Source organism: Struthio camelus, chromosome 2 (genome assembly GCF_040807025.1).
Source record: "Struthio camelus isolate bStrCam1 chromosome 2, bStrCam1.hap1, whole genome shotgun sequence".
In the NCBI taxonomy this organism is placed as follows: Eukaryota; Metazoa; Chordata; class Aves; order Struthioniformes; family Struthionidae; genus Struthio; species Struthio camelus.
Genome location: NC_090943.1, coordinates 110475346 through 110496854, shown reverse-complemented (window position 1 = coordinate 110496854; position 21509 = coordinate 110475346). Strand labels below are relative to the sequence as shown.

At 36.1% G+C, this 21509-nt stretch overlaps 1 protein-coding gene across 5 annotated transcripts in view; it reads left to right on the top strand.

The window, feature by feature from the left end:
- CCDC102B (coiled-coil domain containing 102B) overlaps nt 1-21509 on the top strand; it is a 193919-nt gene that overhangs the window by 95098 nt on the left and 77312 nt on the right. For 4 of the 5 annotated variants that reach the window (XM_009673228.2, XM_068932082.1, XM_009673238.2 and 1 more), the window contains one exon: nt 11253-11423. The exons of the other annotated variant lie outside the window; for it this stretch is intronic. In XM_009673228.2, coding sequence (XP_009671523.2) covers nt 11253-11423 — 171 coding nt within the window. Of the gene's footprint in view, nt 1-11252; nt 11424-21509 lie in introns of those variants that run through there. 5 annotated transcript variants of the gene reach the window in all.

Genomic DNA, 21509 nt, shown 5'->3' with positions numbered 1-21509 from the left:
CTTAGATTGCCCCTTCATTTCAGTGGGATAAGCAGGAGTTAAAAAGGGAATGCTTGAAATAAATGTGCATTGTGGCGTGTTTGGACTCTGACTATGGATGTATTAACACCTGTATAGCGGTATTTCTGCTGGTGCAGGTATGTTCACATATGGTAGGTTTATTTGGCTGAAGCTCAATGGAGTATAATGGTGCAATACTTTTTATGTGAGAGGAAATGAAAATGAGAAGTTGGAATGATACTCAAGATAGATTGATGAGATTTGTAAAATGACAGGGAGTCCAATTACTAAACAGTGTTTCAGGCAGAAAAGAGCACTAAGTTTCTCAGTCTTTGCTGACTCCTAATCAATTTGTTGAGTAATCATTAAAATGTTTTGTTTTGACCTAAAATGACTTAGCAGTTTGAGTCCTAGCTGGCTAAATGACTCTGATCTGGCACCACAATCCTTTTCTGTGTATAAGCTCTTAGCTCCCTGTTCTAAAGAGAAAAATTATATGGGTTGGTATTTTGAAGTTTTATAATTCCCTCCATTCTTCTCTTATTTAGAACAGGAATTTACCATCTTCATAGCACTTCAGAATAATTTTTTGTTTCAAGTTAGGGCGAGTGAATGAAGGATGTCAGAGATGAAGATCATTTTGATATTTTCAGATTCTTTTTAAGATCTTCTTTCTTAACATTTTAACCTAATTATATTCTGTTTAGGAAAGGGTTGAGATGAGTAGAGAACTTAGCATCCAAAGCAAGTACCTATGTACATATGGATTACATGTTCCCTTCTGGATAGGAAACTTACCTTTCTTGGATGTGCCATAAAGGCTAAAAGCCACTAAATTACCACTTTTTTGAACTGCTTTCTGTAAGGAAGATTACATTCAAAAGTGCCAGCATATTCTGTTTATTTCTGTATATCACTTAGATATATTCTATGTAATATAAGATATAATGTACTATTATTAATTAAACATAGCAACTTCCAGAAAAAACTGAAAACACTAATAAAATGGTATTGTGTTTGCAAGTAGTTAAGATGGAGGCCAATTTCAGTGTAACCCTTAAGATGCATACAGGTGATCGATGGGTATAACCTAATTCAAATTCTGTAGAACAGAAACATCATTCCTCATTGCCTCAGTAATCCTTTTGTAAGATTTATCTGACAGTTAGATATGGCAATACAAAAGTTTAACTTGTTTGGCCTAGGTGTGGGAGGGAAAAGGTTCATCAAAATGTCAAGGTAACTGATAACATTGAAGATAATAAAGCTTTCTCTCATAGTAATGTTTGAAACCCCTGAACCCTTCTCTTTCTAGAGTAGATTTATGATATTAAAGCTTTGTGTAGAAGTCAAGTATGAGGCAAGGATAAAATTTTGGTCAAAATCCTATCTTCAAAATTGTAGCATCAAATCTGTTACTGATCTAAAACGTAGACTTCTTCTAAACTTCTGTACTGTTTATGAAGTGATTCAAATCCCCAAAAAGCTCTTAACATTCCTAAGCATGTTGATTTATACGAAAGTCTAATTTGCTTTAACTTTTATTTTGAGAGACTATTAACATAAACAAATCAAGATCTATGCTAGCTAGATAGTTTTTAGGTTTAAAATATCTTGGGAGAGCTCCAATAAAATATTTTGATAATCTTTACTAGTCTGTACTTCACCAGGAAGATTGTGATGAATTTATTGAACTCTTATTTTGGAGTAATTTTTCTTTTGAATTGATCCTGTATTGAAAGTGAATACACTTATTTATTTCAATATGTCCTAAATTAAAGTGTTGCTTTCATGTATGGGGCAAAAAATTATCTTCCATACATGATTTTTTTTCTGGATCTAATTTAAAATCTTTGAGCACCATAAAGATTCTATTAAAATAAAGAAAATGGAAAAAATCAAATATAGAAAAGAGTATCAAGTCCTATCTATTTATGGACACCCACAAGAGAAGAACATGTAACACCCAAACTTTACCAAAAATTCAAGGCAGGCTCTGTCATTTAGACTTCTTCACTGTATCATTGTTTATTCAGATGGACTCCTGCTTCCTCATTTTGCCTCACAAAATAACAGCGTAAGCTCACCTGTAGCCAAATTAAAAAAAAAAAAATTACTCGATGTTACTAAACAGCTAATACTACACTATGAGGTTCTTCCTTGTGTTAGGAGGGAACAAAATGCAGAAGAAATATGCTGTTATAGCCATGATGGACTAAGAGCTATATGCTATATGCTAATACCATGCTCACATAATAAAAGGAATTCTAAAGAATATTGTGCAACTGGTAGCTTTTTTATTTTTTACACTTAAATAAGTTGGTCTAATAAAAGTTGATTTGTTGACCTTTACCAACAAAATCTGCCTTGTTGAACACAAGTTCAATGATCCACGTACATATATAGCCACTTGCAGTGCTAGAGATTTGAAGAATCCAGGGGATGCATACAGCTAAATTAGCTTATCCACCACCTAGGAGCATAGCCATGCTGTTCTGTGGAGCAGTTTGCATCGCCCATAGACAGGACTCGTGCCAGGGTTTCCCTCTTGGCATTTACTTTCAGTAGTAGAAGTTATTCAGGAAACTGCTCCAACTAATGCTGGAATTGCAGAGCAAGCAGACTGCTGGTTCGTTTGCTTGCAGGGAAATGACAGCCTGGCTCTCCTTGGAGATCTAACATCTCACTTTAGCAAGATTTATTGCAACTTCATGCTGAAAAAGGTTTTTTTTTGATAATAAAGAAGATGTGGTGGTCTTGATCAAAGCACTGACCTCATGATTAATAGATCTAAGCAGTACATTGAGTGTTGTATAGGCTTGACGAAGACAGGTAGTAAACCCCTGCTTCAGATTTCCCATCAATCAAATTGAGTGATACTTTCCTACTTAGTTAATTTGTTATCAGCAAAAAATACTGCTTTTAGGGCCTTTAAACTGTGGGTCTAGAGTGCTGTAGAGAGGCTTAATGTACAAATACACAAGTATTTTCTTCATTGTGTTGTGATCATTTCCATGTGTGGCACACTGTTTTGTTTAGCTCTTAAGCAGTTTCAGAAGTGTGATGCATACACAGCTGTGAGTAGTTTTACCTTTAAATGCTGTAAACGTACATGCAGATAAACTTTTCAATTTGATTTTAATTACACATCATTCATATAACGATTATATGGAAGCTGTTACCCTTTTAAAATTGCAAATTATCAAAATAAAATTAAATAAATTGAAAAAAAAACTATATGTAGACCATGGCTATATGCTTAATAAACATAATGAATGAGTCTGTAATGTATATGTATGTTGGTAAGATATACATGTATGAATTATTCATGCTCACTGCATGCGAAGGCATTTCCCCTCCAGTATATTACCAAATATTTATACTTCTCCAGTTTTCCGTAATATTTTTCTTACAGAGAAGTAGCTTGAATGTCTTGAGGAAAAACCCAGGTGACCTACCTACAGACAAGTATTTCTTTAATGAATAAGCCCTTTAATTATATTCTCGTTCTGCTATATGCTCAAGATTGTAAAATTGCTGAAGAGAAGAGCAAGTAATTGAATAGCAATTTAAGTGTGAATTTATTAAATCAATTAGATTTACAAAAGTAATTTGAGACAGTACTGCTATATTGGGAACACCAAGTATATAAAAATTTAAAATAGATGCTTGTAAGTGTAGCGTAGTTTCTAATGGGAATTTGTCTAGGTTATAATAGTAAAAATGATTGATTCTGCATGTCTTGCAAAGCTTATTCTGTAAGTTATTCTTATCCTAATAGTACCTCAGAGGTAGGCCATTTCATTTCACATTGCTGGGGATTCTCTAGACAGAATAAAAGTTTTCATAAACTGGTGAAAATTTATAGCAGATATTCACACATTTCTGCGGGATTTTTTCCCCTCTAAAACAAACAATAGCTACTAGATCAGCTGGTTTGATAAAGCTAGTCATTTCCATATGCTCTTAAAGTTTTTTGTCTAATGTACTATGCAATATTCTAAATGGTACATTAGAAAACTAAAGTAAAATAAATTTGTGCAATTTAGTAGTTTTATGTACTGTAAGCAGCCAAATGGAAGATGTGAAAATGCTCTTACAAGGACCTAAATGGCAAACAGCTACTTCAGTTTATCTGAAAAGATAATTAAACTCTTATCATGGTATTATTTGCATTTTATCAGTGTGTGAGAAAAGGTACTTGATAGGAAAAAACACAGGGATTAGGTCTAAGGTGAAGGGGTGGATTTCTTGCTCATTTTTTACCTTGCCAAACAGTGGGGAAAGGGATGTTTGTTTGTTCAAACTTTCCTTAGTGTGATAAATAAGATGCAGGCTTTATTGTCCCTTAATGATAGCAGGACCTAATGATCCCATTTTCCCTGGCCCCCACACTGATGATGACAATCTCCTTCCTATTCTGCCTCCCATAAAATCTCTGTGATCAGAACAAGTTTTCCACAGTTTCAATCCCACAAGACTCTGCCTCACTGCTTACTCTGCAGGTATCTGCAAGAGTCGGAAATGCAACTTAATTCTTAGGGTTTTTTTTTTCTTTCTACTCTCAAATGTCCTTTGACATTTCCTTTTTCTATAATTAAAGCTGCAATGTAGATTGCTATGTTACTTTTCCCCCTCACCTTACCTCCACCAACTCGCCTGGGTATTAACTCCTTCCGAACCATTCCCTTGGTTTCTTCGTTCAATAAATCTTCAGTCAGAGTAGGATAGTATCGAGTCTTAGTCTTAATTATTAGTATAGGAGTTTGTTCCTTATTACTCCAGTGTGTGCAGGTCAATGTGGAGACTACATAGTAGCATCAACATCAAAATGCACTGCAGAACAAAACAAAGATTATTGTTTGCTAGAGAATATATACCTATTTCCTAGATACGCAATGATATATCATAAAGATCAAAACAAAATGTAAGAATATGTTCAAGGTTATATGGACAGGTTATTCTTTTTTTTTAACTAAAAGTAGGAGTTGGAAAAGATTTATTTTCAAAGCACAAAAACAAGCAAGTGAAATAGTACTAACACTATGAGGAGTTAAATTTATCTACAGGGGGTGATCTCAGAATACTAGTATAGCAAAATCCATTTAGTAACTGTTCTTAAGACAAGAAAACAGCAGTGTTTGTAGACTACCACTATCTGGATCAGCCTGTATTCTTTTTCTATGGCCTCTCTGGGTATTAGGCAGCCGTTTATGGAAGTAAATAGTCTTAAAATATTATTGCTCAATGAATGTAGAAATACCCTAACAATCAGATGCCTCCTTATATAAGTTATATTTTATGAAGCATTAGAGAAGCTAATGAAAAAAAGAAACATGAACTGATCTGCTTTATTCAGATGCCTATTTATTCTGAATTTATAACCCCAAAGAAAAGTGAACAATAGAAAATTGAAAACTGTTATAAGTAAAGTCTACATAATTTCTAATTCGTTGGTGAAGCAACCAAGAAGAACCTGATCTGACATTTCTTTATGAACAGAGATTTATGGATACAGGCATCACAGTGGCAGTTTGGGTAATGCTTTCCGTACTTAGGTAGTATTATTAGTAGCAGGTATCACTAGCATCTAAGAAGCTTAGCAATAGGTGACTTTTTGCCAGGTGGTGTGTATCAGTAGGCAGAGATATGTCTCTGGTACCCACAATCCCTAGATTTTGCTATCACGTAACTACTGACAGTTAAATGAATTATATGCCAAATTTGAGGCCGTCTCCTAGGCCTGACCCTACTGTCGTAAAGTAGTGATGAGTTGCCCTATCTTGCGCCACACCAGTTCTCAACTCTTTGTGCCACCTTGTCTCCTCGCCCACAACACTCATAGCCCAGTCCCTGCCTCTCCTATGATTACTTGTGTAGTAATCTGCAGTAATACTGCTCACTGGGTAGGTGGTTACAGCTAAGGCCTCTTTAAAGGCCCCTTTTTCTCTTGTTGTGTGAGAAAAGAATATACAACTTTTAGAAATTAGCTGGAGAGCTATACTGATGGCATAGGCATAGATGTTGAAGACAAGTAATGATGCAAGCATAGATGCTGATGTTGATGGCAAGCAATAGATGCTGAAGATTTAAATCTCAGAAGTATAATGTCTGTATTTATCTTTCAAATAAAAACAAACAAACAAAAATCCAGGTCCCAGTATAGCTTACTATTCTAATAGCTATTTCCTTCTGCCTTCCCTCTTGTACTTATGCTCTGAATCGCTGCCTGGAAACGGACTATAAAAAATATTTTGGGTGATTGGTTAAAGTAAGGTTGATTCCAAACCTCTGCCACTCCATTAATCTGAAGTAGTTTCTCAGCTGGCCAAAATGAAACTGCTTTCAAAGCCCGAAAATCAAAAGAAGGGCCTTCTTTCTTCTGTTCCTTTCATGTTTTATCACATTTTGCAACAGCAAACACAACTGTTAGCGCATCTTGGAGGAGGAATGGTTCTTTGGTTAATAAGTGCAGAAAGTTACCTTTGAAACTTTGAAACTCATGAAAGTTACCTTTGTGATTTTTGGGAAATAATGTTTTTCTCTGTCAGAACAGTCTGTGTACTGTTTGTCAACTTCTTCATAGTTTCCAGTAGCCTAAGGTACAGATTCAGGTTATGATATATGTGATATTGCAAAATGGCAGATGCTGAAAGATCACACATTCTGCTTAGTTGTGGGAAAAGTTAGATTTTGGCTGTTTTCCTAGAATGTTTGTTTTTTGGAGCACTCCAGGACAATAGCTGATTCTCACATAAGGGATGAATTTCACCTTTTGCTTTCCGATGCCTGATGCTAGAATTTATATTTCATCTATGGAATGATAGTTCATGAGTAGTGACAGCTGTCACTTAATTTTATTATCCTTTCATGCAATTTTAGCTAGAATATTATTTGTGAAAATTGCGAATTTTCTATTGTTGTATTTTCATTTCTGTATTTTCCATTTCCTGTTCCTATCAGAACATTTATTAATAATTTCTTTATAACAGATAAGCTAAAAGGTCAATTGATAACTGCAGAGCAAGGGGACAAAGGTGTACTTCCAAGTACTTATTTTTAGTGCTGTAGCAGCTAAGCTTTCAGTCGGGGAAGAGTAGCCCATGGTGTTCAGCCCTGTAGAACCACAGCATATCAAATTCAATCTCATAGCTGTTTGAACAAAAATGTGGATTCCCTTATTGCATTGTTCTTTCCTCTTTTAGAGGACTCTTCCAGGAATCACATTATAACATGCACTTTCTGGTACCATAGAATTTTCTAAGTAATGTAGAGATGTTCTAGACAGAAATTAAATCTCCACTGTAAAAGGAATGATAAGAGTTATATAGGGTCAGGAGAAAAGAATCCAAGGGTTGATTTTTTTTCAGTGACACTGTGTGAGCTTAGCACACCCCCATCTGCCTGTCTTGTCCGCTACCGCCGCCTACTGTAGTGCTGATGGCTGAGAGGTGCTTTTGTCTGAATCCTTTAAGCTCAGAAACCAGAGTGAAACTTCAAAATCATATCAACTTAATTAACAACTAAACTGTGAATTGGAGGAAACATAGGCATGCATTTCTTTTTTCTGATTTTGCCGCAGGGATAGAAACCAAGAGATGAGGAAGTCCATGGGGCTCAGAGATAGTAGCAGCCTCTTCAAATATTACAGCTAAACGTACCAGAACTTAGCTATTAAAGCTAATTTTTGCCAGCTTTTGCATTTACATTGACTTAAATCTAAGTAGAATGTACTGACTAGCCAAAGTGTACAGATTTGCACTTATTCTTATGAAGAGTTGAATAGTTCCAAACTAAATTACTTTATTCTAGTGTGTGCATGCTGTATTACAGACATTGTTTTATGCCTCCCCTCCGTAGTTGCTTCCTCTCTCTCTCTCTCTCCCCGCTCCATGTGCACACAATGTCTTTCCCTTCACTCATTGACTGACAAAGGTCCTTGTAACCCTTCCTTGTGCAATGGAGAGTTATAAGTGATTGGCATAACTGTAAATAGCAATCAAATTTGGCTGTTGGTTAAATTTTTTTTCAGATATGTTGACTTCACTGCAAGACTTCTTGCTTTTTTACACACAGGCGTTCTGGACTTCATGCTTAATCTATAATGAAATTCTTTTTCTGTTAGCCCTTCTGATAGGTAAGAAGGACAAAAGTTTTATGATTAATTGCTGTGTTACCACTTTATGTAAGTAGCAGATTTTCCTTGGCAAAAACATATTAGAAATATTGGGAGATACACAGATCTAAGACTATCATGACGCTCAATATCTCACAACCTAAATTGATATGATTGAATCCCACACCTGTGGTGCAAAAGAAGGTACCAGAAGGTAGCATTTTTGCAGTTTCTTGGTATGTCTAGTATACTCCACGTGACACAGCACAAGACCTTGGCAAAACTTATGGTACTGTACTGCAAAAAATGTTCTTGAGTGTAATTACCAGATGGAAATTGGAGCCATATTGAAAGATCACTTCTCTTTCCTTCTGTCACTCCTAACATGATTAGGTTTCCATATATTTGTAGGACTGAAGTACTCTAGTGTGGATAAATAGTCTCATTACATGTCAATGCTTTGCTCTTTCCCTACTCCTTTATTCCTTCTCTTATGGGTGTGACCTACAAAGTAGAGGTTTACTACTGTCACCCGTTAAAAAACGTCTTTTTCTTCAGCCACCCCAGAAGCAAATAGTATGTCTGAGCTATTAAGAAAATTTTGTTTATCTGGCTCTGGGTGAAGATTTTTAGAGAAGAAGCTGAATAAGAAGCAAAATATCCATTTATGAATGTTTTCTGGGGAATTGATGGTCCTCTGGGATTGATATTTAGGTCATTAAATTCCTGTGACTCTTGAAGATCTCATAAAGTTCACAGAATCGACATAAAACACATCTTTTATTCACTTCAAAAATAAAAAAATAGCTATTCTCATCCGGTCAATAGTCTTAGATCAACTGATATGGAATGCAGAACAGATGGACTGATTTATCCAAAAAAGCTGTCAACTGTTTCAGATATATTAATGCTTGTGTTTATATCAGCTAAACTAATTTGCATCACATAAACACATGTATGGAGAGATGAAAACAATATTTTTTTTAATTATGTGTCTGCTAATGTTCAGAATTCAGTGTCTCAAATTTTGTTTACTTATTTTCTGCCAGTCTCTACTTAATCATAACTTCTTATGGTAGATTCTAGTACACAGCTCTTTTGGCTTTGTACAGGCATTGCTATCTCTAAAGTGTGTTCTGATTCTGTCAGAGAATTAGACGTAAATGTTTGCATGTATCTGAAGTGTATCAGGTCAGTTTTAAAAATTATAGATGCACTAGCCTGTTTTTGAACTATTCCAGGCCATTTTTACAGGCAACGCTTCATACATATAGGGGGTAGAGAGAAGGTTACCCCCTAAAGGTTACCCACTGGGTTAACTGCTGCTATTCCTAAATAGCAGTAGAGTTCTAATTTGTGTTAGTAATTAACTGAAAATCAGATGTATGAAAGGTCTACCTGAGGCTCTCTGAAGGGGAAATTTTTGTTTGTTTGTTTGGTTGGTTGGTTTTTTTTTTTTTTTTTACACTTTATTAGTTCTGAAATGAGATTGGGTTGTACAGTCCTTCTTCTTCTGAATGTTGGCTGGTAATAGTGCAATTGGTTGAAAGCAAGAGTATATTTGGTAATGCCAGTTGCTATGTTACACCAAAATAATAATAATAGCTAGAGTAATTGAATAGGAATATTTAAAACATCTTTCTGCCTACAAGTTCTGTGCCTGCATGAATGCATTTCAGGCTTTATATGTAACTTTGGATACAAATGATGAAACTCATTTCACATAATTTTGCAGAATAGGCTATTTTAGGATACAGTTCATTTCACCCTGAAGCAGATGCCTTAAAATTTCTTCTATCTAACAAGCCACACATGCAACATAAACATAGTGGATGAAGTATGAGTGTGCAAGGCCTAAAAATGACTAGTTCATACTGCTTAGAGGCTCAAAACAAATTTCTTTCACTTGAGTCATTACAAATGCCATTCAGAAATATTGTTGACCATTTACGAACTACAGAAGCTGAAAATTATGGTAATAGATGGTGGAGACAGGAACTATGGACTATTTATATACTCACTAATGTGATTGTTCTCAGTACCAAGAAAAATCAACAGTTTGGTAGTAGCTGCTAAGTGTAGTCCAACTTTTCAGCTTACACAACAAATTTTGAATTTTAATTTCAGTTATTTTTATACGTCCTAAGTTGTTCAGTACAATAAATATCTCTTCTCTTTGCTCTTACCATAGTGTAATGTTGCTGGAGGTTCAAGTGCCAGGTTGAACTAAAAAAAAAAAAAAAAATAAAAAATAACTTTTGTTCATAATGAATTTTTTATTCCCAGAAAAAATCACGTTTATATGCAGTTGTTTTTTTGTTTCTTGTAAAAGTTGGTTATGTGCCTTACCTTCGGGAACCAAAAAAGTAAAATAAACCCTGCTGTCATTTTCTCCCTGCACCCGTTTTTAAGATTTCTGAACAAATGATAACTTTATTTTTATCACAGGGGAAGCATGTTATTGTCTCAATGTTCATGTACTACACTAATAGTTCACAGAGAATGGCAGACTGCCCAGGAAAGCACAGGATGGTAGTGATAGCTAGATAGTTCTGTAATCTTTTTGCTGAAAGGACTATTCTTTTTTTGTCAGTGTTGGGAACAAGAGAATAACCATGCCGTGACAAAGTGCTCAGTGAACTTTGACATGTTACATCAGCTGTAAATATGTCATATGCGGTCTTTTTGCTAATCTAATTCTCTTTTCCAAATAATCTCTGCTGTCGACTACATTTCAAATACAGACATGTAGCGATCTACTGCTTGTTAGATTAAATAAAGTAAGAATCTTTTTTTAAATAGGTCTTGCAGTCAAAACATGCTTTCTTTTAGAAGCCTACTTTTATAGAGTTTTTCTTTCATTTTTTCCTTTCTGTTTTTTTTTTTTTACTCATCTATCTCTGAAAATCTCAGCCTAGGAACCTTGATGACATTGCAAATTTGGTTAGATATCATTTTTTTTTCTTAAAAAAAAATTAATATGTGTTCCAGTTATGTGCCATTATAAAACATTTCTGTTCATATATACTGGGAAGTGTCATAATGCTGTATTCCCAGCAGTGGTGAAAGTTCTTGGCATAACTATAGATAAGGTCTCGGGGTCTCAGTTGTATTTTTTTCTGTTCTTATTTAAAAGGAGCTCCAAAATCTGCAGCATTCCTACAGCAAACTAAAAAAGGAGTGTCAAGAAAAAGTAATGGAACTGGTGTATGCAAACAAAAAAGTAGAAGAGCATGAAACTGAAGTTAAAATATTGAGAATTCGTGTTGAAGACTTAGAAAGGGAGCTGAACCAGTCAGAAGATGAGGTAGGTCATATCTGAAGTGACTAGTATAATATTTTGTCAGAAGCAATTGACTTGCACATCAAAAAGTAATACTTACAACATTGCAAAATGATAATATATATTGTAAATAATGGCTCAAGAATTATACTCTGAATTTAGACAAGGATCAGTTAATCCACTATATATACATATCGTGTTCTTTTGTAAGGTATGTCTAAATATCTTCCTTCCTCCCTCCCTCCCTCCCTCCCTCTCTCTCCCTCCTTTTCTCTGTGTATATATTTTTAGACAGATATACACATTCTAACCTGCCTCTGTGTGTGTGTGTGTGTGTATATATAAATATTAATATATACATACATATATACCCACACACATTTCTAGATTTTTTATTATGTTTTGTAAAATGTCAGTGAGACCATGACAGGACAATTTGCAAAATACCATATTGTGTGATAGTAAAACAATAATATATATTTTTAAAAGTGAATAATTTAGTTTCAACACTTCTATTAGTACAGATTATAAGAAGTTGATTATTACTCAGTTCCCAGGATGATTTACTATGAAGAGGATTGAAGGAGTCATAAATTGAATTACTAATGAGATATGAATTAAACTAAAATTTTGCATATGGAAAACGGTACTGGGCAGAAGGAATAGACCCTTTTAAATTAACTTTAAATTCACATCATTTCTAGCAGTTTGTCCAAATTCAGGTTTAAGATCGTCATCAATGATTAAAGTTCCATAGCGGAACTGGAGCGGAGTGTTTATTTCCTACTAATTTTCCTGGTACTTAGTAACTGAGTCGTCTCCTGATTGTCTTCCTGGGATAATAAGTGGGAGAAAGGACAAATGTCTCCAGTAGTGGAGTAATATATTACTTTACTGCTTTACAAAAGCTCTTGTTTAAAAGGGAGATGGACATACCTTACATTTTTAGAGAAATTATCAAATTTATACTTATGTTCTCTTCCCCTAATGCAGCTTATCAGTGAATTAACAAAAGTATGAAGATCCTCTTTTTAGCTTAAACCTGAGTGGTTGGAATAAATGGAAAAGACTAAATGCTAATATATTCTTCTTCAGATACCACTTAGCTACAGTATGTTCAATGTTAACATACATTGCACAAAAGAAGTGTGCTTGTAACACTACAAGTCATATATATTTAACACACCACAGTAGTAGTTTGTTGTTTATTCTGTTCCGTTGCCAGGAAATTATCCCGTGCGTTCAGGTGAAATGGGAAATTTGATTATTTTTATTCTGAAACCCACAGGAAGACAGAGAGTTCTCAGTCTTTCTGACTTTGCTCTTTTTTATTTTGTTACATAATTCATATCAGTTTTCACTGGCACACTTAGGAGTTCATTTACAGAGCTGCAGCCTAACATAGCAGATTTTGAAGGGATATATCAATATATGGTAGACCTCCAGTTAATGCTCAGTCTGATTTATGCAGATTAATGCAGCAATCTGAGGTGCTTTCAGATTTTCGCATTATTTTATGTACTGTTTAGGATATGACTTACTGAACTGATGGAGATGTTTCTGGGGTGAGATGGATTCCAGATGTTATCCTCAGTGAGTGGATTATAAACTACTCTCTACCGTTTCAAAGATGAAGTGTTTCATTTTCTTTAGATCTGTTGTGCTTCTTAAGTGAAGTAAATGTGTAGTAACAGTATGTAGCACTTAAGTTTTATCTGTGGAATTATGTGCGTGTACAGCTTTAGATATTGCTGGAAATAGTAATATTGCCTTGTTTGATAAAATATCTGTGGGCAAAGCTCATGATCGTAATATCTTCCTGTACAATGGAACATGTTTTCTCTTGTTCCTATGTTTGTAAGTGTTTAGCTTCTAGTCATGTGGTGAAAAAGGTGACAATTATATAAAGAGCTGTAGACGACCTTCTTTACGATGTAGTTAAGCGAACTATATTTTTCTCAGCAGAGATGAGAAACATGCTCCTTTTAAGATTTAGATCAAATATTTCCTGCTTTATAAAACTGTACCTGTGCGGCTAGAGTACATGCTGAACAAGATGTAAGAAATAGCAATTATTTACAAACAGCATGTTTAGCCCCAAAACGTTATACAGAGCTGGTTAGAAATGAAAGGAATTTTTCTGCAGAACACTATTTGATTCTCTCAAGAAAATAATATCTGTTTTGTTCACAATTCTGTTTTATAACGCTGCAGGGGTGTTGCAGGATACTGCTTCATTAGCTCATTTTTTTCCATTGGCCTGAGTTCTCATTTAGTTTCTGCTCTCCATGACAACTTGTGGTCTCTCCTCTTAATGAGTAAATAATAGGGACATGTTATTTATGTAATTATTTCAGAAATTTGCATGGCTCCACCAATTTTTTATATGAAATATTTTGTAGATATTTTTACTTAAAAAATTTAAGAAAGTTGTGTCAAGGGTAATGTGCAACCTATCACATGTATTTTCTGATGATAATATGCAGGTAAGGATGCAGGAAGACTTGTGCTTGCCTGCAGTTGCTAAAGAGATATAAATATTTCAAAGATAGGAAACACTTTTAAATATCATCTTTAGTGAGTTTAATTTCACTGAAGAACACAACTCTTCTTTATACTTAATTTGAAAACTGGCTGATGGGATGGTAGGAAAAAGAGAAGAAGGAAGTACACCACAGGGAAAGTGGGTAAAAATACATTTAAAAATGGAAACATTTGTCTTCCATATGTTACTAAAAATTAACTGCTAATTAAAAAAGTCAGATTGCTAACATCATAAATGAATGGTCAGAGTAAAGTTATGTCAGTGTTCATTTTTAGTATTAGCACACAGAGAACTTAGTGTTTTAGTACAAAATGCAAATTAAATTTATATGAATTCCAATAAAAATGTCCTCTTATTTTACCTCTCCTGTGGGTATAGCAGAAATTAACTCACTGAACTATTTCATTGTTAATAAAAGTCTGGTATTAAATAGAGTACATTTAAGATTCCTGGAAGAGCCTAGAACAAAAGCCTACCAGGAAAAATAAATAGTAGAGAAATAAACTTCACAAATTAGCAAATGTAAAATATTTTCCTGAAAGTAGCATAGTTAAAACACTTGCATAGAATTCAGTTAGGATTGAACAAGTTCCCTGTCTTTCCTTCCCGCTGACTGGATAGTGACATGATTTTTGATTATTGTTTTCCCTTGGGAAAGATACCGAAAGAGAAAGAAAGAAAGATATTTTTGACTGAGATGATGCTGCAGAGTTTATCCTCTGTCTCTGCAGAATGTTTACCATTCCTATAAATAAAAGAGCAGCTCTTAGGTTATATTTTTGCTGCATTTTACATTACTTGAATAAAAGAAAGCTTCTGTGAGTATATATGCCCAAATGATAAATAGATTATAGTTCTTCTGTGAGTGCTCTAGGATCGTTGTTCTTACTCACATCTCACTCCATCATATCTGTCTGAGTGAGTCCTTCATTATGCTCTGTATGACCAAAAGGAGGACAGTCCCAGATGTGAGAGAGACAATGGTCTTTGTGGTTAAGACAAATTATTATATAGATCCCCTGGTGCTCCTTTCCTAAAAATAAAAAAGTAATTAGCACCTACTTATAATAAACCAGAAGCAGAGCTCCTTCTTTAAATGTAGCTAATTGTCTATAAAAGAGAGAGTAGGTGGGGGTGAGCAAATCTTAGTGTAGTTTTACTCCCCAAAATAATGAATTTAATCATGCTATTTTTGATATATGAGATAAAATACAGATGGATTATTTCACTCATTAAAAAAATGGGTATTGGTACAGCAACACATGCATTCAGAAGTTCACCGAAGAGCAACAGAAACTTGTAGCTACTGAAATGTATTTTACATACCTTAAAAATAAAAATTCTATATTTTTCATCAGTAAAAAGTGCTTCTCCCCTACTGTTATGCAATCTTTTTTTTTCAGTAATAACATCTGAAATGTTTGCTAGACTTTGTTCTAAAAAGTCCTTTAGTATTACTAAGGTGCTTGTACTTTGTGATCATCTCTGAAAATAAAACATTTAATTCCAAGAAATTAAGTCATTTCAGAAGGGAAACCGCTACTAAGCAACTGCTCAAGGGGATGGGAGGTCAGACTAGGTGATATTGGCTGCCCTTTATGCCCTTACATTCTGGTTCATCTCTTCCTTTATTCTTGTACGAAACAGTGCTTGTCCCACTGATAAGAAATGGACTAGGCTGTCATTCAGGGTGGTTCTAGAGCATCATCTCCAGTGCTGACAGGTGTGACCTCATTATTAGCTCTTTTTTCTTTTTTTTGATGATCGGTTGCAGGAAAGGGAGGAATTACACCTGCAAAAATCATTGTATTTTTCAAAGACTTTTGCAGAATGTGATAAGATGAACCTGGAGGGATTATGTGCAGACATCTCCTCCAGCATTACTTCCAGGGAATCATATTTTCCTTTCCTCTTCGCTGATGGCCTAGTTATATCTGAGAAATCAATTACTTAGTTTAATTGAAGGATTTGGGTTTGTAAAGGGTATTTTGTTGAAAATCCTTGTTGGAATGTACTGGACTCCATGTTAATGACTGAACTGAGGAAATTCTGAAGTAATTCAAATATTTGCTTTCAACAGTAGCAAAGACTGTTTAAGCTTTAAAGATTCATTCTTGTTGTTGTTTTTGTTTAATTCTCTGAATTACATTTTCACTTTTGGGAAAAACTTTCAACTCTGTTTCAAAGCATGCAGACTACCCTAAGGAAAAAAAAATGCATTTTGAAAAGCGTGTCCCTCCTTCTTCAACAGTTCTTGAAATGTCTTATATTCAGACTTACTTCAAAGTGAAATTTTCGCATAAATAGAATTGCTCATTTTCATTAATTATTACAATATTTTTACCCTTAGCTCTTTAATTGTAAAAAAATAACCATATATTTTCTTTATGTTATAGTTAATTTTCATTTTAACACAGTAACCAAGTCTGTGCACGTACTAACAGCTACAGCAGAGGTCTGTAGAGCAGGCATGATATAATACTCAAAAGCTTGCTCTTGGCCTTGGGATACCTATGTGAATCTTTGGAAGAATTTCCAGTAAGTATGGCCAACTAAGACATACATTCAAAAGAAAGGCTTTTCAAAGATAGCTGCCTCTGTGGATAGTTTTCTGCCTCATCACTGTTTAAATCATATGCTTATTACTCTGATTTTTTGAAGAGGAAATGTTGTACAGACGGTATATAAAGAGATTTCTTTTTGCCCATTAAGTTAATCTTGAGAGCTTGCTAAGCATGCATATGACATGCTTAAGGATGCAGTTCAAGTACTGGCATGAACTGATTTGAAACCTGTGCAGGAGATATGCAGCACCAAACTTAAGCTGTATATACAGAGATAAGGGAGAATCATTTAAAATTTAGTTTTTACTCAGTTAAAAATCCTTCTCTTTTCCTTTTTTACTTTTCTGAAGCTAATTATAAGGCTCACAGATTTCAACCTTAAAGAGGAAAAACTTGCAGTGTTTCTCTGGTCTTTTTTAGCCGTGAATATGCATGCTAAATTTGGCTTTGAAACTATTTTTCTCCCACTGGAGAAGATGAGTGCAGCCATTATTCTGAAATAAGGTAACAATTCCATTTGGTTGAGGAGAATTTCATGACTCTGCTCTGGAACTAATGAGAGTTACCCTCAGCCAAGAGAATTAGCACTCTTTTTTCCACTCTTTTTTATTTCTACTTTTATTGTTTTTGTCTCTTTTCATCTTTTTGTATTGTTGGAATTGTAGCTTGAAAAAAATTATAGTTGTACTTTTGTATGATAAGAAGATTTAGTTATAGCATAGTTACCAAGTCCTTAGAAGAGCTTACAAACTGACGTGATTTTGACACTTCTGTCTTCTGTGGTGAAGAGAGAGAGTTGTCCGTGAGACAACCAGCCATATCTGGTCAGTCTTCTGTCATGAAATCTGGGCTCAATGTTTTCATATTCTTTTAGGGACATACACATTCAGTCTGGGTTCTGAATAGTGTTCAAGAGGTTCATTTAATTTCATAAATTTTAGATAACCCTGGAATGCAAGCTGTAAAACACTGTATCCATTTTTTACTTTTCTACTTCCACTAATAAATGTATGCTCTTTCTCAGAGTAGCAGTTAAAGTATCATTCTTGTGATGCTTTAAGAATTAAGCCACAACATTTATATGCTCAATAGGCAAAACTGAAACATGAAACTGTTGTACAGCATTTTGAAGTAAAACATGTTGCCTGACTTGAAAAGGTACAGCATAAGAAAGCACAGAGCAATATATATGTAAATTATCATCTTAATCCTAGTTCTTTGCTTTCCGAACCTGTTTTGTTGTTTTGTTCCGAATCTGTTGTCTAGGTTTAGGCTGGTATTTCATGATTTGGCATCTCTTACTTTGGTTTGTTCTACAGCTAAATAGTGCCTGCCCTTCTGCGTCAGGCAGCGTTTGACTCAGCTAGGTGTATTTGCACACAACTTTCTTTTAGAAACTGCATATAATATTGTGATTTGTATTTTTAGTAGTAGCCTGCAGGTAATAATATAAATTATTAATTCATCAGATATAGTGCCATGCATAAAATAATTTTCTTACCAAAATTGTTTGTATATTAAAAAAAAAAAGAGGTGCATGAATGGTAAATTATTGCCATTTGTCCGTCTCCCTTCAATGTCTCCAGTAATCTAAAGATGATTTCCCTAACTCATATTATAAAGTAGCAGGGTACTGCTAATAGCAGGGTAAGTAGATAGCATAAATTATACTGTATTTAACTGCAGCTGAGAATATATAATCAGATTATTTTGTATTTGTGCAACCAGTTTTTCTCTATTTCACCTGAGCAAGTGAAAAAATCAAGGACAACCACATTTGGAAGTTAATTTCCAATGAATTCACTTTTTTATCTCCAGCTAGCCAAAGTGAATCAAGTAAGTTTTTTCTCCTACATTTCATATTAGTAATTTGACCAAGTTGATAAAGGGGATCTGTTTATAGCTTGAAGGTTGGTTGTTAGCTGGAAAATGTCTGGTTTTGATGGTGGTTCCATGATCTGACTTAGGTCTTAGAGTTGTTGAGAGAATAGACTGAGGAAAAAATCTTTATAAATCTGAAAAAGGTTCTTTCCCAACTAGGTGACAGTGAACATGCTTTCTCTATACCCAAAGTAGTCCCTGGGAAAGGTACCACTAATTGAGTTGTGCAAAATACCCTTTTTTTTTTTTTTTTTTTTTTAACAAAGGCTGGGCTTTAAGGTAGACTCTAAGCCTACTAGAACCAGAGCCATTAAACATTAAACAGCTAATATGCTTTGTAGACTCCTTTGAATATTTCACAAGACCAGAAAGACATTAGGCAATACAGGGGAAAACTGTGTATTTAAATTCATACGATAAAACAGAAAGAAGAGATGCACTACAAAACCATTACAGTTCTGAAGTTTTATTTTGTGCATAGAATGTACCTCTTAAACTAGCTTCTCAGCTAACTTCTTATGTCCTTTGAAGGACAAAGCAGAAAGAGTGAAAGAGGAGTTGTATTCCCTTGACAATCCAAGAGTAAGATGAGAAGCAATCGACCGTGACTGGCTGCTCCAACCCGGGCAAGAAGAACACACCAAATACAGCATGATTCTAGATGCTAGTTTAATTCTGTATTTCTTGGGATCCCAACCAGGGCCCACATATATGAAGACCATCATCTTTTTGCTTAAAAATCATGAGAGAAAAGAGAGTGGATCAGCTCAGGAATGTTTACTTGTGGGCCATATCTCATTCTGGAATCTCATTGATGACTTTTATCTACAGCTAGTTGGAGATTGGGTAACAGAGCATTCCCTTTCTCACTTCCAGACATTTCTTTTCGAATGCCTCTCTCAGCTCCTGTACTTACAGAAGTTGCAATCATTAAACTGATTTGTGGCTTTTCTTTTTGAAGATTAGCAATTTGTCTTAATGGTTTTTCAATTGATAATAACTGGCAACATTTCAAGAAAAAGCTTGTTAACCTTTCACTGAAAAGCAGAGGAAATTTTCAGCACTAAGACTGTTTCCTTTCCTTGCTGTATTTGCATGCTTTTGATCTCAATTCTACTTCTCACTGTGGTAAGGGGCCTCATTTTTTTTCTCTCCTAACACGCTTTATCTTACTGTATATAATACCTTTGTAATTTATTTTTTAAATACCTATTCATTTTAATTTCCATCAAATTTACTTCTCTTTTAAATAATAGTCATTTTCAGAACTAATGATGCCACTTTTATTCATTTAATTGACTCTAGATTAAAATTTCTCTAAAGAGCCTGCTGCCTTGAAGAACTCTCAGATCTGGGGAATTCTCATGTGTTCATTCACAAACACGAGAAAGCTCTGCTCAGTATATTCTAGAATACAGGTTGAAATCACAGAATCACAGAATCGTTTAGGTTGGAAGGGACCTCTGGAGATCATCTAGTCCAACCTCCCTGCTCAAGCAGGGTCACCTAGAGCATATTGCCCAGGATCACATCCAGATGGCTTTTGAATATCTCCAGGGAAGGAGACTCCACCACCTCTCTGGGCAACCTGTTCCAATGCTCAGGCACCCTCACAGTGAAGAAGTTTTTTCTCAGGTTCAGATGGAACTTCCTGTGTTTCAGTTTCTGCCCATTGCCTCTTGTCCTGTTGCTGGGCACCACGGAGAAGAGGCTGGCCTCATCCTCTCGACATCCCCCCTTCAGATACTTGTACACGTTGATGAGATCCCCTCTCAGCCTTCTCTTCTCCAGGCTGAACAGGCCCACCTCTTGCAATCTTTCTTCATAGGAGAGATGCTCCAGTCCCCTCATCATCTTGGTAGCCCTCCGCTGGACTCTCTCCAGGAGTGCCATGTCTCTCTTGTCCTGGGGAGCCCAGAACTGGACACAGTACTCCAGGGGAGGCCTCACCAGGGCTGAGGAGAGGGGCAGGATCACCTCCCTCCACCTGCTGGCAACACTCTGCCTCATGCACCCCAGGAGACCATTGGCCTTCTTGGCCACAAGGGCACACTGCTGGCTCATGTTTAACTTGTTGTCCACCAGCACTCCCAGGTCCTTCTCGGCAGAGCTGCTTTCCAGCAGGTCAACCCCCTGCCTCTCCTGCTGCCTGCGATTATTCCTGTCTAGGTGCAGGACCTTGCACTTGCCTTTGTTGAACTTCGTGAGGTTCCTCTCCACCCAGCTCTCCAGCCTGTCCAGGTCCCTCTGAATGGCAGCACAGCCTTCTGGTGTGTTAGCCTCTCCCCCCAGTTTAGTATCATCAGCAAACTTGCTGAGGGTGCACTCTGTCCCTTCCTCCAGGTCATTGATGAATATATTGAACAAGGCTGGACCCAGGACTGACCCCTGGGGGACACCACTAGCCACAGGCCTCCAACTTGACTCTGCGCCATTCACCACAACCCTCTGCGCTCGGCCATCCAGCCAGTTCTCAAGCCACCTCACCGTCCACTCATCTAGCCCACACTTCCTGAGCTTACCTAGGAGGATGTGATGGGCGACAGTGTCCAAAGCCTTGCTGAAGTCCAGGTAGACAACATCCACTGCTCTGCCCTCATCTACCCAGCCAGTCATTCCGTCATAGAAGGCTATCAGATTGGTCAAGCATGATTTCCCTTTGGTGAATCCATGCTGACTACTCCTGATCACCTTCTTGTCCTTCAGATGCTTAGTGATGACCTTCAGGAGGAGCTGTTCCATCACCTTTCCAGGGATGGAGGTGAGGCTGACAGGCCTGTAGTTTCCTGGCTCCTCCTTCTTGCCCTTTTGGAAGACTGGCGTGACATTAGCTTTCTTCCAGTCCTCAGGCACCTCTCCTGATTGCCATGACCTTTCAAAGATGATGGAGAGTGGCCTAGCGATAACATCTGCCAGCTCCCTCAGCACTCGTGGGTGCATCCCATCGGGGCCCATGGATTTATGGATGTCAAGTTTAGACAAAAGATCTCTAACCTGATCCTCCTCAACCAAGGGAGAGCCTTCCTTTCTCCAGCCTTCCTCTCTTGTCTCCAAGGTCTGGAATTCCTCAGGACTGGCCTTAGCAGTGAAGACTGAAGCAAAGGCAGCATTCAATAACTC